Source organism: Oryza glaberrima, chromosome 2 (assembly GCF_000147395.1).
Source record: "Oryza glaberrima chromosome 2, OglaRS2, whole genome shotgun sequence".
Lineage (NCBI taxonomy): Eukaryota > Viridiplantae > Streptophyta > Magnoliopsida > Poales > Poaceae > Oryza > Oryza glaberrima.
The window spans coordinates 5,132,353-5,147,303 of NC_068327.1; the positions used below are offsets into that span (position 1 = coordinate 5,132,353).

General features: G+C 44.2%; 1 protein-coding gene across 2 annotated transcripts; it reads right to left on the minus strand.

Moving 5' to 3' along the window:
- Positions 1-7,755: 7,755 nt before the first annotated feature.
- LOC127763743 (zinc finger BED domain-containing protein RICESLEEPER 2-like) lies at positions 7,756-11,032 on the minus strand. Of its 2 annotated transcripts, XM_052288537.1 has the most exons (7): positions 10,739-10,923; positions 10,320-10,646; positions 9,104-10,118; positions 8,815-8,997; positions 8,382-8,722; positions 8,236-8,303; positions 7,756-8,144 (listed from the first exon to the last, which is right to left on the minus strand). In XM_052288537.1, the coding sequence occupies exons 3-7, from the start codon at positions 9,211-9,213 to the stop codon at positions 8,130-8,132; spliced, it is 717 nt and encodes a 238-aa protein (XP_052144497.1). In that variant the 5' UTR covers positions 9,214-10,118; positions 10,320-10,646; positions 10,739-10,923; the 3' UTR covers positions 7,756-8,129. The 2 variants fall into 2 exon arrangements, with proteins under 2 accessions (XP_052144497.1, XP_052144496.1); XM_052288536.1 differs by lacking the exons at positions 7,756-8,144; positions 8,236-8,303; positions 8,382-8,722; positions 8,815-8,997 and having other exon boundaries at positions 9,213-10,118; positions 10,320-10,614; positions 10,739-11,032.
- Positions 11,033-14,951: the final 3,919 nt, after the last annotated feature.

Below are 14,951 nucleotides of genomic sequence, written 5' to 3' on the forward strand. Positions count from 1 at the left end.
AAAGACCTAGAGACCACAATGTCATAGGGACAAAGTGGGTCTTTAGGAACAAACAAGATGAGAACGGGTTGGTGGTGAGAAACAAGGCAAGGTTGGTGGCACAAGGTTTCACACAAGTTGAAGGTTTGGACTTTGGTGAAACTTTTGCCCCCGTGGCAAGACTTGAGGCTATTCGCATCCTTCTTGCATTTACATCATGCTTTGATATAAAACTATTTCAAATGGATGTGAAAAGTGTTTTTCTAAATGGTGAAATTGCCGAACTTGTCTTTGTTGAACAACCTCCCGGTTTTGAAGATCCTAAATATCCTAACCATGTTTACAAACTCTCAAAAGCTCTTTATGGTTTAAAACAAGCTCCTAGGGCTTGGTATGAAAGATTGAGAGATTTTCTTTTGTCAAAGAATTTCAAAATTGGAAAAGTTGACACCACCCTTTTTATAAAAATCATTGGTGATGATTTCTTTGTGTGCCAAATTTATGTTGATGACATTATATTCGGTTCTACTAATGAAGTATTTTGCAAGGAATTTGGTGATATGATGTCTAGGGAATTTGAGATGTCCATGATTGGAGAGTTGAGCTTCTTCCTTGGACTTCAAATCAAGCAACTCAAGGATGGGACGTTCGTGAGCCAAACCAAGTACATCAAGGATCTACTCAAGAGGTTTGGCTTGGAGGATGCGAAGCCCATCAAGACACCTATGGCAACCAACGGGCATCTCGACCTTAATGAGGGAGGTAAACCGGTAGATTTAAAGCTTTATCGTTCTATGATTGGTAGCTTGCTTTACCTTACTGCATCTAGGCCGGATATCATGTTTAGTGTTTGCATGTGTGCACGGTTTCAAGCCGCTCCTAATGAGTGTCACTTAGTGGCCGTGAAAAGGATTCTAAGATATTTAAAGCATTCCTCTACTATTGGCTTGTGGCACCCAAAAGGTGCTAAATTTAAGCTTGCTGGCTATTCCGATTCGGATTATGCCGGTTGCAAAGTGGATAGAAAGAGCACATCCGGTAGTTGCCAAATGCTTGGTAGATCCCTTGTGTCATGGTCATCCAAGAAACAAAACTCCGTAGCCCTCTCCACCGCCGAGGCGGAATATGTTTCGGCGGGTAGTTGTTGTGCCCAATTACTTTGGATGAAACAAACCTTGTTGGACTACGGCATATCTTTCACCAAAACCCCACTCCTATGTGACAATGATAGTGCCATAAAGATAGCCAATAACCCGGTCCAACATTCTAGAACCAAGCATATTGACATACGCCATCACTTCTTAAGAGATCATGTTGCCAAGTGTGACATAGTCATTAGCCACATAAGAACTGAGGATCAACTAGCCGACATTTTTACCAAGCCTCTTGATGAAACCCGCTTTTGCAAGTTGAGGAATGAGTTAAATGTCATAGACTTCTCTAATGTGGCTTGAGATGGTGCACCATGGTTGCTTCTTTTGCATATTGTATATTTGCTCCTATTTGCTCTTATGCTTTGGATTTATTGTCATTTGGTTCTTTATTGCGAAAATAGAGCATGTCACATTAAGGAGTAGTCTTGCACTCTTGCATGTGCTCCATTTCCTTTTATATGTGACCAAATCAACTAAAAGTGCTAGTAGTGTTTTCAAAATGACCAAGTCAACATAAGTCAAAACTTCTGCAAAATCGATGCATTTTGAAAACTATCTCTTGGAAAATGTTTCAAAAGGTTCCCTATATGTTTTCCAAGCCTCACATTGCAAGAAAAATGATTTCTGAATGAAAATGCCATTTTGGCCCTCTTTTGAAGAAACTAGATTCTTAGTTTTGGATAAAATGAGATTTATCCCCAAAATGAGATTGAGAAGGAATTTGAGAAAAGTTTCAAAACAAAGTTGGTAGAGGAGAAGTTTTGAAATGTTTTTGGTGTTCAAACCTATTTAAAAACCAATCATTCAAAAGTTATTTGAAAATCAAATTCGCCCAAAAACCCTATAGACCATAAAAGGTCACCTCCTAGCGCTCAAGTGAGTTTTGTTGCAAATCTTCATAATTTTCAAATGTTATGAATGGTTGGCAATATTTTAACTCACACATTTCAAAATTGCTCCAAAAATCAATTTTTTTGTTGAATTTTATTTTGTGGGGGTAGCCGAACTGTGCAAGGGCTATGCACAGTCGGCTGGGGGCCAGGCAGTCTGACCGGTGCTATATGCACGGTCTGACCGCCCTGGTGGCGGCGGTCTGACCGGCCACTAGGGCCCGGTCTGACCGGCCGCACCCTTGCGGTCTGACCGGCCGCGTATAGCCGGTCTGACCGGCCGGGGATAGTGGGCCCAGGAATCTTTCTTTTTCTTCTCTCTTCTTCCCCTACCCGACTCCATCTCCACCCATTCAGCTTTCTTCTTCCCCAACTCGAAAAAACTCCTCCTCTCTCTTTTCCCAAACCCCAGTCACCTCCCTCTACCAAATTCCCTCGGTCTGACCGCGGATTTCTCTCCGGTTACACCGTAAGTGATTCTCCTCCGCTTCCTCTCTCTATTCCATGGATTGTTTTGTGTTTTTGTTGATGTTTTTGATCCATGGCATGGAACCCTAGGTGAAGCATGAGGTGTTCTTCGATTTGCACCAATAGTGGGTAGTTTCTTGGTGTGATTCAACTCCTTCAACCGGTAAATCACTCTCCCTCTTGCGCATTATCTCAAATCGGTCTATTTCAATCTCTAGGGTTTAGGGTAGTTTCCCCCATTATTCCAATCTTGATGAAATAGGCCATACCCTTTGATGTTCAAGTTCCAAACTTGTGCAATATTGTTCTAGCAATATTTTAGACTCATTTGTGTGATTGTTGGAAGGATTTGGTTGTGCTCCTGTCAGTGGCGGTCTGACCGGCAGGCGGTCTGACCGGCACCAAAGCGGCGGTCTGACCGGCCTAGGGCAGGCGGTCTGACCGGCCAGGGGCCGTCGGTCTGACTGACTTGATGCCGGCGGTCTGACCGTCCCTGGCCCCCGGTCTGACCGCCCCTGACAGGCAGCACCCCCATTCCTTCCTCTTCACTATGTGGCTTCTAAAATTGTTGCTTATCCATCCTTTGCTCCTTGTTTTTCAGCTATGCCTCCCCACACTCGCCATGGTCGTCGTGAGCCCACGCCCAATCCCGTCAGTGAGAATGAGGAATCAAGCGGAGATGAGTATGTTCAAAGTGATGATGACAATATGGAAAATGTTGAAGGTGATGAGATGGAAGTAAGTGATGATGGTGATGACAATGGGAGTGGCAATGGTGAAGATGATGAGGCAAGTGATGATGGGAGTCCTCTCGATTCCACCATCCAATTTATGCTTAATTTGAGGAATGCTCAACAATACACTATCCTCCGTCATCATGATCAATTCCGGAGGCCTAATGATTGTAATGATCCAAGATTTCATACCCGGTTCCAAAAGTCCGTGTATGAACAAGTGTATGCCAACAAAGCCTTCGCCGAACACAAGTGGATTTCTTGGAGGCACATTGGTGAGACACCGGAGTTTGAAGATTTGCAAGAGATGTTCCGGACCGTTGGGATTGATAGAATTGTCACCATGAAGCAATCTTTTGATGAAGATCTCATCCGGCAATTCTATGCCACCGTATGGGTGTCCGGCGATTGTGATGCAATGAAGTGGATGTCGGGGACCCTTCGATGCTCTATCAACCGCCGTGAATTCAAGGAGCTCTTGCACATTCGCTTCAACAACGGGGATGACCTTCATGATGAGCACACCCACAACCCCTTCCCCATTGATCACTTTTTTCAGATTTATGAAGACGGGGGAAGGCACACATATGGAAAGGTGGCGGGTTTGAGGGCTCTCCCAAGTGTGATCAACCGCATAGTAAGAGCCACCATCCTCCCAAGATGTGGCAACAATGATGACATACGCGGAGTTGCTTGGCATGTCATTGATGCCATTTTGGATGGTCGTCGGTTTGATGTTATCAACCTTATGATGAAGGAGATTGCTATCTCAAAGGGGACTATTGGACAAGGAATCTATTATGCTCTCTACATAATGAGGTTGATTCAAAGCAAGTTGGGACAAATTGGTCACAATTTAAAAGAACATAAGGAGTACAAGCCTCGTCTCCAACTCTCCTCCCTTAGAGCTCCTCGTGTGCGCCAACCAATATTTGATCAAGGTGCAAGCTCAAGTGCAGCCCCCCCTCCTCCTCATGGGTCTGATCCAAGTGCTTTTTTCCATCCACAATATGCCTACTTTGGAATGCAACCCAATGAATTCTTCAACCCGGTCCTTGGGGCTATTAATACCCTAAGTGAAAGCATTCAATGCTTATCCACCGGGCATGAAGCATTGCATGAAGATGTTCGTGGCTTGCGCACCGATGTTGGCAACTTGAATACTTCGGTGGGAAGATTGCATACTAGGGTGGGTGTATTGGATTCTCGAGTCCAAACCTTGGAGAGTACCCAAGCTTTTGTCTATCATCGCCGCCGTGATGCTTCTCATCCTTCCACTTCGGCGCGTCCTCCTTCTCCTTCACAAGAGTGAAGACCTTTTTGGTGCTTGATGCCAAAAGGGGGAGAAAAGTGTGTTTTATGTTTTGTGGGTTGGGACTAGTAGTAGTGAGGTTAGTCACCTCATATTTAATAGGTTAAGGAGGTTTGGACTATATTTTGTATGGGTATGGGCTATTACTCTATATTGTGTGTTCTTTGTCGTTTTGTTAAACTCTCTATGTCATTTGGACCCTTCGTGGTCTTGTAATAGCCTACATTTATTTGTGAGCCTTTTATGTGGTCTTGATGTGAACTTGTGCTATGATGGATGGTTGGTGTGACATTGATATACTTGTGACCATCTAATGCATTCGGTTGATTCATATGTGAAGTTCACATTATAATTTGCATATGTGTTGTGCTATGTTGAATTGTGAAATTGAAATGTGCATTGGCTCCATATTTATTATTTGTGTTTGTTATCCATATGTTTACGGGGAGCTTTTGCTTGTCAATGCAATATATGTCCATGTGCTCTATGTTTGATTATATATATTTGTGGTGTTTGTCATCAATTACCAAAAAGGGGGAGATTGAAGCATCTAGGCCCCCGGTGTTAATTTTGGTAATTAATGACAAGCGCTAATTGTGGACTAACCGTTGTCTTTGAGCTATACATTTTAAGTCAGGTCCACGTCATATGTGCGCATGGATGATTATCCATGGATTAAAATTGACGGCGCAAAACAAAGAGAAAGAAGACGGTAAAACTAGTGCTTTAATTTAGAATTGATCGAGGTGTAGGGCGATCAAAATTGCTAGTTTATTTTCTAGTTTCGCCGTACTATTAAGAGGGGTAATGACCTAGCAAAGAGATGATTGAATTGCCACATTAGGTCATTGCATTTTCATTTGTGCTCTCTTTTTCATCACACACACATTCACTTGCAAATTCACTGGGTTCGGCCTGACCAGGAGGCAGTCAGACCGGCCACATAGTGGCGGTCTGACCGGCGTGCCCTGGCCGGTCTGACTGGCCCCAAGCAGGCGGTCTGATCGGCGCATAAGGCCAGTCTAACCGGCGGCACTTGCCCGGTCAGACCGGCCCCCTCGAGGCCGAGATGATGCTGCTCGGGATGGCCGATACAGAGCCAACGGAGCCGTAGTCGGTCAGACCGAGCCGATAGCGGTCTGATCGAGCCGAGGCCGATCTGACCGCCCACTCAACTCCGGTCTGACCGGCCAGGCCGATGGGGCCCTCTGACAACACTTCAACGGCTAGTTTTCTAGCCGTTGCAGAGTAGCACGGTCTGACAGGCCACATACCTCCGGTCAGACCGACAGAGCACAAAGTTGGGAGATTTCGCCCCCAACGGCTAGTTTTGGTGGGTGGGAGTATAAATACTTCCCCACCAGCAGTAAGGGGACTCTCTTGGCACCCAATTCAATTGCATACATCCCTTGCACCTCTCTCACACCCACTTGAGCTTTGTGTTCATCCATCTAGTGTGTTAGAGGGTTGATTAGCCAAGAGTCAAGTGCATTGCTTCTATTTATAGAGCTAGTGTGGCACTTGATAGATCATCTCCACGCCGGGTCATTGCTTGTTTCTCTTGGAGGTTGCCGCCTCCTAGACGGCTTGTGTTAGAGTTGCCCGGTGACCTTTCCGAGAAGATTGTGGAGGAGGCTCGGCGCCGGTTTGTGAGTGGTTTGGAGTTCACCACCTTTAGAGTGAAGGAAGAACTACCCTAGTGATCGAGGCTTGGGTAGTCCTCTCCGTGGGCCGGCTCCCGCCTTGCCCACCCCTTGACGAAGGGGGCGTGCGATGGCTTCGTGGTTGAGCGGTGGAGTTGGGCTCGCCTCAACGGGGAGTAGGAAACTGGCGAGTTTCCGAACCTCGGTGAAAAATCTCTTGTCTCCTTGTCTCATTTGATTGTCGCATTTACATTTGTGCAAATTTACTTTTCTAGAAACAAACTAGAGATCATATCACCCTAGGATTGCTAAACATTGACATAGGAGTGTGATTTACTTTCTTAGAGATATAGTTGAGCCACAATCACCCTAGGTTTGCAAAACATAACTTAGTTGCTTAGTTAGAGTTGACCCTCACCAAGCCTAGCAACTTAGGTTAGTTTTGATTAGGTGTCATTTAGTTTTAAATCGCCTATTCACCCCCCCTCTAGTCGACATCTCGATCCTACAGGGTGGCCGACGACGACGGGCGGGCGCGGTGGCCGACGACGACGGGTGCGCGGAGTGGCCGACGACGTCGGTTGCCAGATCCCCTTCCCTCTGCCGCGGGGCCGTCAGCGTCAAGGGTCATCGCCATCGGAGTGGCGGCGGGGTGGCCAGATCTGGCATGGGCTTGCCGGATCTAGCCTCGGGCAGCAACGGCGGCGGCTTGCCGGCGAGGTCAGCGCTCGGTCGCCCTCCTCCCGCTCCCCTCTCTCCCTCCAGCCGTCGCCGTTACCAACCCCAGACTCCACCGCCCCGTGCCGCCTCACAGGTCACCTCGCCGACGACTCCGCCGCCCTCGGCACCCCCGCCCAGCGCCGCCTCGTAGGTCGCCTCGCCGATGACTGGCTCGCCCTTCTCCTCTTCAAGGCCGCCGAGCTCCTCCCCGCCGTCGCGATGGCGGCCGGTGGAGCGGATCGACGAGCGGGCGGCGCCGTGGGAGAGAGGCAAGGGTAGGAGGGGGATTTGGGGGGAGCGGCGAGGAGACGGGAGCCTGCAGTGGGTCTCCTCCCAGGGACGAGGGTCGTGTCTCTGCGAAAAGTGGTCGCTCCTTGCAAAGACCCGCGTTCCTCTGCTTGGCGTCGCGTTCCTAGCCTGGGAGACGACTCACGCTGAAAAGGGGATGGGAGGCAAACGGCTCCTCTGCTTGGCGCCGCGTTCCTAGCCTGGGAGACGACTCACGCTGAAAAGGGGATGGGAGGCAAACGGCCGTTTGCGAGGGCACGGGTCGAGGGTAGGGATGGCAACGGGTGCGTACCCATTGGGTTCACCCACCCCATACCCACACCCATTGAAATGAAATACGCCCGCTCCAATACCCACACCCGCTCACGGGTGAAAAATTCCCCCATACCCACACACGCATGGGTGACGGGTCCCCATTGGGTACCTATACCCATTAGAGTATCAAATTGAGCACACCAATGCATCCAGTCAGACAGCAGGGCAGCAACATAGCAGCCAGAGATTTTTACAAATTAGGATTGAAAAGCACATAAACAAACCATGCAGCCACATTGCACAATCAGCAAATCAAGTGATAATTGGAACAGTGATATAATATAACCCATTAAGTTTAATAGCAAGCATGCTGTCCACTCCAAAATACATCCATCCATCGTACAATACATAAATCCTCTAGTGATCCAGTCTCAATTGAGCAACAGTCCAGCCAATTCAATGGCATACAAGTACACAACATTACAGCTTAAATACTCCACAATAGCTACATTGCATGTTTGCATGCTTTGGACTTCAAGATATCACACAGTGACACATTCAAAATCATTACAACCAAAATAACATATAAATAGTTCTTAGGCTGGTAGCAGCCTCCTTGGTCTTACACCTACAACATCAATTCATTGTTTGAAACCAAAATACATGCCATCCTCCAGCCTCAATCCTCAAATAGCAAGTTCCTACAATAGCATGCAAAGTATAAACCAAATTAGTTGACTACCAGAAGAGAATACAAAGTAAAGAGAATACAAGATGGAAGGAATCAATAACCTGAAGACCCTCTTGAATGTCTTGAAGACAAGACCAAAAGGAAGGTTGTTCTTTGTTCTTGTCATCAACTGCAAAACAAAGAATTATAAAAGAATTAAAGAGTTAGTTTTTAGTCAATGAACTGCGTAAGTGCAAATTATAAATACCTTTGTATTTGTTTCGAAGCCAATCCTGTGAGCACATTAGAGCTTCCAACAACTTCGAAGTGAGTCGACTGCGATGCTCACTAAGGACTCTCCCACTAGTGCTAAAAGCTGATTCTGAAGCAACTGTGCTAACAGGAATTGCATATATATCTCGTGCTATCCTCCTCAAAACAGGGAACCGAATTCCAGCCACCTTCCACCAATCTAAAACATCAAAATTTTTTGTGTGGATGTCAACCAAGTCATCATCCAAATAGTGGTCTAGCTCAGTCCCTACTGGCCTTCTTCCTCTCAAACTCATATTGGTCATATAGCGGTCTAGCGTAGGAACATAGATGAACCTACATACATATAAACCATGTATGTATTCAGATTTAATTCTAACCATAAAAAATGAAGTACATGTTAGTGGCTGTCAGTCACAAGAAAATACCTCATAATAATACTTCTAAGTTTCCAAGATTCATCAACAAAGTGGGCTGTGATAGCCATATAACCTCTCTTCTGATTGCTCGAAGTCCACAAGTCAGTAGTGATAGCCACCCTAGATTGAATTCCAGCCATGTATTGAATGGCTTTCTTCCTCTCAAACTCATATTGGTCCATAATTTCTGCTCTGAAATCAAATAAAAAAACCACAGAAATGAATTATTAACAGAAATAAAAAAAAATCACAGAAATTTATGCTCCGAAATCAACAAATTCCAGCCATGTTGTCATACCTTATTGTGTTCCTAGTCCCAAATTTGAATAGTGGCTGAAGTGCAGCTACAAATCTCCTAAAGCCAACATGATCAACCATGCTTAAGGGGTACTCATGCAGCACTATCATATCACACAATTCTCTTCTAGCTACATCTTGATCAAATGTATAGTTCTCCACTGTAATATTTTTAGAATCTGCTGAGGAAAACCTTAGAGCAGATTGTGTCAAAGTCTTTCCCTTCAGCTTGATCTTCTTTTGCACACATATCTTCAAGGCAAAATTGGTTATATAGCATTGAAAGTTCACGTTTTTGGTTTTATAGCACCGAAAGTTACTGGTTCACTTTAATAGCACCCAAAGTTCACCATGTTTCCATTTTTAACACTTCCGTCAATTCTCGATCGTTTTCCGTCCGTCTTGATCCAGCCACACACACGATATGACGTTTCTACCCCTCACAAGTACAAGTATAATGCATGTCAATGAGGGGTAGAAATGTCATATCATGTGTGTGGCTGGATCAGTAACGATCAAGACGGACGGAAAAAATTGACGGAAGTGCTAAAAATGGGAACAGGGTGAACTTTGGATGCTATTAAAGTGAACCGGTAACTTTCGGTGCTATAAAACAAAAAACGTGAACTTTCAATGCTATATAACCAATTTTGCCTATCTTCAAATGGTCATGAAGATGTTTAGTCCCATTCTTTGTGGCTCCTGTTAGCTTCTTGGAGCAATGCATACATTTTGCTTTGACTGTGCCCATATACTTCACTCTCTTGAATTCTTTCCAAACAGCCGAGGTAAGCTTCTTCTTTGAACCCACATCAACACCTTCTTCCTCTTCTTCTTCTTCTTCTTCGGCCTCATCTTCGTCACCATCAACTTCAATAGGTTCTGAGTCATTGATAGATTCGGGTTGTGGAGATGTGGAGAGTGGAAGAGACTCTGATTCTGGTTGTGATGCTTGAGATAATGGAGATTGACGTTGATAGCTTCCACTCCCACTAGCTACGGACATCTTTTTAAATCTACATCAAACATATTACACGTCTAGTCAAACATCCATTAATATGCCAAACATATGTAAAAAAATATGCAATGAGTAGCATCTCAGCCCCAAATACATGTCTAGGTTATTCTATTCCTTACCCACAACATATTCACAAAAATACATTACAACCATGCCAATGCGAAGTTTAAATTAAGATCTGAGTTCTTGTGTTGCTTACCCAAAAGAAAGTAGAATGTTGCGGTCTCCTGCAGCTGCAGTAGTTGTAGGAGAAAGTGGAGGCTTTTTGCTCTTGACAGCCGCAGCTGCAGTGGTCTTAGCCTTGGGGGGGCGACGCTTCGAACCTGCACCAACAACGTTAGCCGGAGAAGCACTTGGCTTTGCCTTTGCCTTCGGATCAGAGACAATGACGCCGGATAGGGGTTCCGCTGTTTCGGTGGAAGAAGGTGGTAGAAAAATGGTTGAAGGAATAGCCGGCACTCCTTTGCCGGTGTTGTCTTCCTTATCCACCGCATCTGGTGGTGGATGGTCAATGGAGATGGCGTCCCTTCGGACGGCGGGGGGTCAGTAGATGCTATAGCAGTAGAGCCTGACAATTAGATATAGCTGCAACAGTTAATAAAGAGGGAAGAAGATCACCGGCCGTCGTCGTTGCCGGAGCCGGAGACCGCCGCATGCTGCGTGCAGTACGCGCGACGGCGCAGGCCTATACTGCGTGCGGCGCGCGGTGGTGGCGTACGGCGGCGAGCAGGCGAGGATGCCGTGTGGCGAGCGCGGTGGTGGCGTGCGGCGGCGCGGTGCGGGCGTGCGGCGGCGGCGAGCGCGGTGGTGGCGTGCTGCAGCGCGGCGCGGGCGGCGCGGCCGTGCGACGGCACGGCTGGCGCGGGCGAGAGGCGCCATAGCCCTAGGGTTTGTGGCGGCGGCCACCTACAGCAGCACAGTACCGGGGAGGGAGGAGAAGTGAATCAGTAAGAGGGAGAGGAAATGAGTTTTTATATCTAGGGTTAGACACTTAGACTTAGATGCTTAGATTTGTTGTTGGGCCTTGGGCTGCTTGTATTTTCTGGGCTGAGGCCTAAGGGTATTTTTAACCCACGGGTTAATGGGTTCGGGTGGATGGAGAACGTTCCAGGACCCGGCCCACCCGATGGGTGACATTTTAGCCCGATAAGAGACCCATGGGTGCAATATTTAGAATACATTTGACTCCTAATAGAGCAAAAACCCATCAGGTCGCGGGTTATGAATCCCCCGTTGCCATCCCTAGTCGAGGGCACCCATTGTGGATGGCCTCAGGATCAGTTAAGCCAACAGCTTTGCATATGATGGGGATAGGACATTGGGGCTTTTGCTTCAGCTTTGTTGGTTTTGCCCCTATCCTATAAAGCCATGGATAAAGGTGAAGGGAAAAAGAAAGCAAATAGTTCAGTGGAGTATGACTAGGAATTATGACCCTAGTGCTTGGAAGTTGTTTGCTGAAAATGATCCCTTTGATACTGTTTATTGCAAACTGTGGAGGACACTTCAGCATGAAAGCCTGACAGTTCTTGATGGCCTTTCCTTGAGAAGACATAAATCAAACCCTCGTGCCTATGTTGATGGAGATTGTTTGGTGGCCTTTGCTGTACATACATGTGTTCACGATCACAAGTTCAAATGTTTGGTTGAGTTTCTGCACGTACATATTAACATAGGCAGCGTTTAGTTCCCTTTAAACTTCCAAAAGTTACATCACATCAAATATTTGGACACATGCATGAAACATTTAATATGAAAAAAAAAAACAATTGTACAGTTTGCATGTAAATTGCAAGACGAATCTTTTGAGCCTAATTACGTAATGATTTGACGATGTAATGCTACAGTAAACATTTACTAATGACGGATTAGTTAGGCTTAATAAATTTATCTCGTAGTTTATAGGCGGAATCTGCGATTTATTTTGTTATTAGTCTATATTTAATACTTCAAATATGTCTTCGTATACTTTACACACGACCATACATGTGAAGATAACATAACCTAACAAAGTACACAAATGCTGTAAAGGTCATAATTTTCAAGAAAATTCCGACCGATGATTTCCATTTCTAGAAAAGTTCTGACAGGCGGAGACTTTCCAAACCGTTTTTTTCACCTATAACTCTATTTCTTCTGATACACTGATGTGCAATTTTTTTACGCGTTCTCGAAAAAAACTTTTCAAACCTTTTTTAACCCTGATTTCTATTTTTTTTGTCTATTTACGTTGACTAAAATTCTTCGTAACCAAATATTACCTCCGTCCTAAAATATAGCTATTTTAGCACAGTGACTTGTTCCAAAATAAAGCTATTTTTTTACCTACCATTTTCTCTCAACCAATCACAACCGTTCTCTTCACCTACTTTCTCTTCTTTACCAATCACAACCCTTCTCTAATCATTTGTATATACTTTTTTCATATACGTGTCTATTTTAAAAATGTTTACATTTTAGAACAGATGAAATAGTAAGATCAGGTATAATAGCAGGCTATAAACCAGCTATAAATATATTTTAAGAAGATAATAGAGATACAGTGTGTGTATGACAGGGAGACCATGTATTAATAGTGTAATATGTAACTATTGTATAAATTGATTATTAAGTTGACTAGAGATTATTTGAGGCTAATAGTTAGCTATACTAATGTTATTACTCTAATCCTCAAGATTCACATGTTGCAGCGCGAGTTCCTGGGATGAACCCTTTTTTTCATCACATTCACGCATATGGTCAGCAGGGTGAGCGAGCGAGCGAGCAAGCAGCAGGGGGATCCATCGATCCGTCCGAATATGCTCTGCTCTGCTTTGCTTTGCGGTGGGCATCGGGAGGCGCGCCGCCTTTTGGGGTTTTTGGTGGCGCGCACATCGCCGTGCCCGACTGCCCGTGCAGTGCATGCAAAGCGACAGAAAAACCACAGCGGGGGGGTACTCCCCCTTTTCGCTGGAGCCGCGGGACTCATGGCATGGGCGGGCGCCCGCGGCGAGCGGAGCGGAGCGGGGACCAAAACACCGGAGGAAAACGTCGCGCTCGCGCTCGCGCTACTGCAACTGCACGATCATCGTCAGTTCCCCCACACGGCCACACCCGCGCACGCGCGCGGTCCTACTCCTCCTGCACCGCACCCAGGAAGGAGCCACTGCTCGGCTACCCCGGGCGGCTCACCGACGAAAATTTCATTAAACTTCTATATTGTTAAATAAATTTATGATGAAATTTCTATAACAAATTACTTATATATTGTTAATTTAATTAGTTATAATGTAGTTTTGTCCGCACTCAAAAATCTTTCTAGCTCCATCACTTACTGTGCCCCGTTTTTTTGTTGCACCTCCATTCTGAAATTGTGTGTTCTTTTCTTCCCCTTAGTAACTTCTACTCTCTTATTTTTCATGCACATATTTTACAGAACACTAGAGGATAGCATGTTTTCTTAAAAAAATATTGAAAAAATAATTTTATAAATTATATTAATCCATTGTTAAGTTTTTAAACTAATACTTAATTATTCACGTACTAATCTACCACTCCATTTTAAGGTCGAGGAAAAGGATTCCCGACTTCCTCAAAGGAAAACAACCACAATACCCTACTTTATTAAAACCCAATACAACTATTCTCAACTTTATCTACTCTTAGAGTCCAAGTGCATTTGTTCCCTGCTTTCACAATTGCTACTGCCTTTGTTTCGGGTTATAAAACGTTTTGACTTTGATCAAAGTCAAACTGCTTCAAGTTTGACTAAGTTTGTAAAAAAAAATAATAACATTTCCATCCCAAAACTTATTCTACAACGGAGGGGTAGCCTTTTAGCTACACGCGAAACAAATAAATCATTAACGAATGATTAATTGAGTAGTACAACCTCCGTTTCATACAATAAACTGTTTCATTTTTTTCTAAGTCAAAAGTTTTTAGGTTTAACTAAATTTAAGAAAAATATAATATTAATTTTAACAGAACAAAGAAAATTGTTTCTATATTAGATGTAATAAAACTAATTTAGTACTATAAAGTGCTTCTATTTTTTTATAAACTTAGTCAAACTTTTAAGAAGTTTTGACTTAGAAATGTCAAAGCGACTTATAAAATGAAACGAAGGGATTATTAGCTGCTCCCTTCATCTAAAAATATAGGTCTCGGATTGGACACAAAATAAGTGGCCATGTATAGGTTGGGTTCAATCCGATACAACGATACTAGGTTGCTATATATATTTTAGAATAGATGAAATATTACAAATTCAAAAAATAAGTTTATTCTTTTAGAAAGAAAACATTTATATAAAAAGTTCTTGAAAAGAATGCACTGGCTAGAACTTTATGAAGAGTGCTCATGGAAGACGAGAAAATTGCTAAATCCTAGTAATTCAGTACCGAACAGGCAATAAGGCTAAGACCGAGTTCTTTTCAGCAACTCGAAACGGTGTTTTTTTAAAAAAAAAAATTATATAGTACAACACATACACTCACAATACACGCGCACTCACCCCTATAAACGTGCGCACGTAAACCCTACCTCTATAAACATCTTCGAAGACTAGGCTGATAAATCCTTTGGGATTGACGAAGTCAACCGAACTTAACGTACCGTTTTGTGAAATAAATATAGTATAATGTATTATCTCTATCCCAAAATATAACAACTTTTGGCTATGAATCTAGTCACACATTTAGCTAGATTCATAACTAAAAATACTTATATTTGAGACGGAGGGAGTATATATTTTAAAAATTATAATTGTTACACTTGCTAATCATCCCGTCTCATTTCGCGTGCGAGCTGAACGGCTCAAACGAACGTGCCTAAATCAAGTTTAAATCAAGCT

Excerpts from the sequence above, each read along its gene's own strand:
- LOC127763743 (XM_052288536.1), bottom strand. The coding sequence starts at position 10,775 with ATGCGGCGGTCTCCGGCTCCGGCAACGACGACGGCCG. Across the intron at positions 10,615-10,738 it reads TCCGGCAACGACGACGGCCG|ATGCGGTGGATAAGGAAGAC; the intron begins GTGATCTTCTTC and ends ATCCACCACCAG. Across the intron at positions 10,119-10,319 it reads AACATTCTACTTTCTTTTGG|ATTTAAAAAGATGTCCGTAG; the intron begins GTAAGCAACACA and ends TGTTTGATGTAG.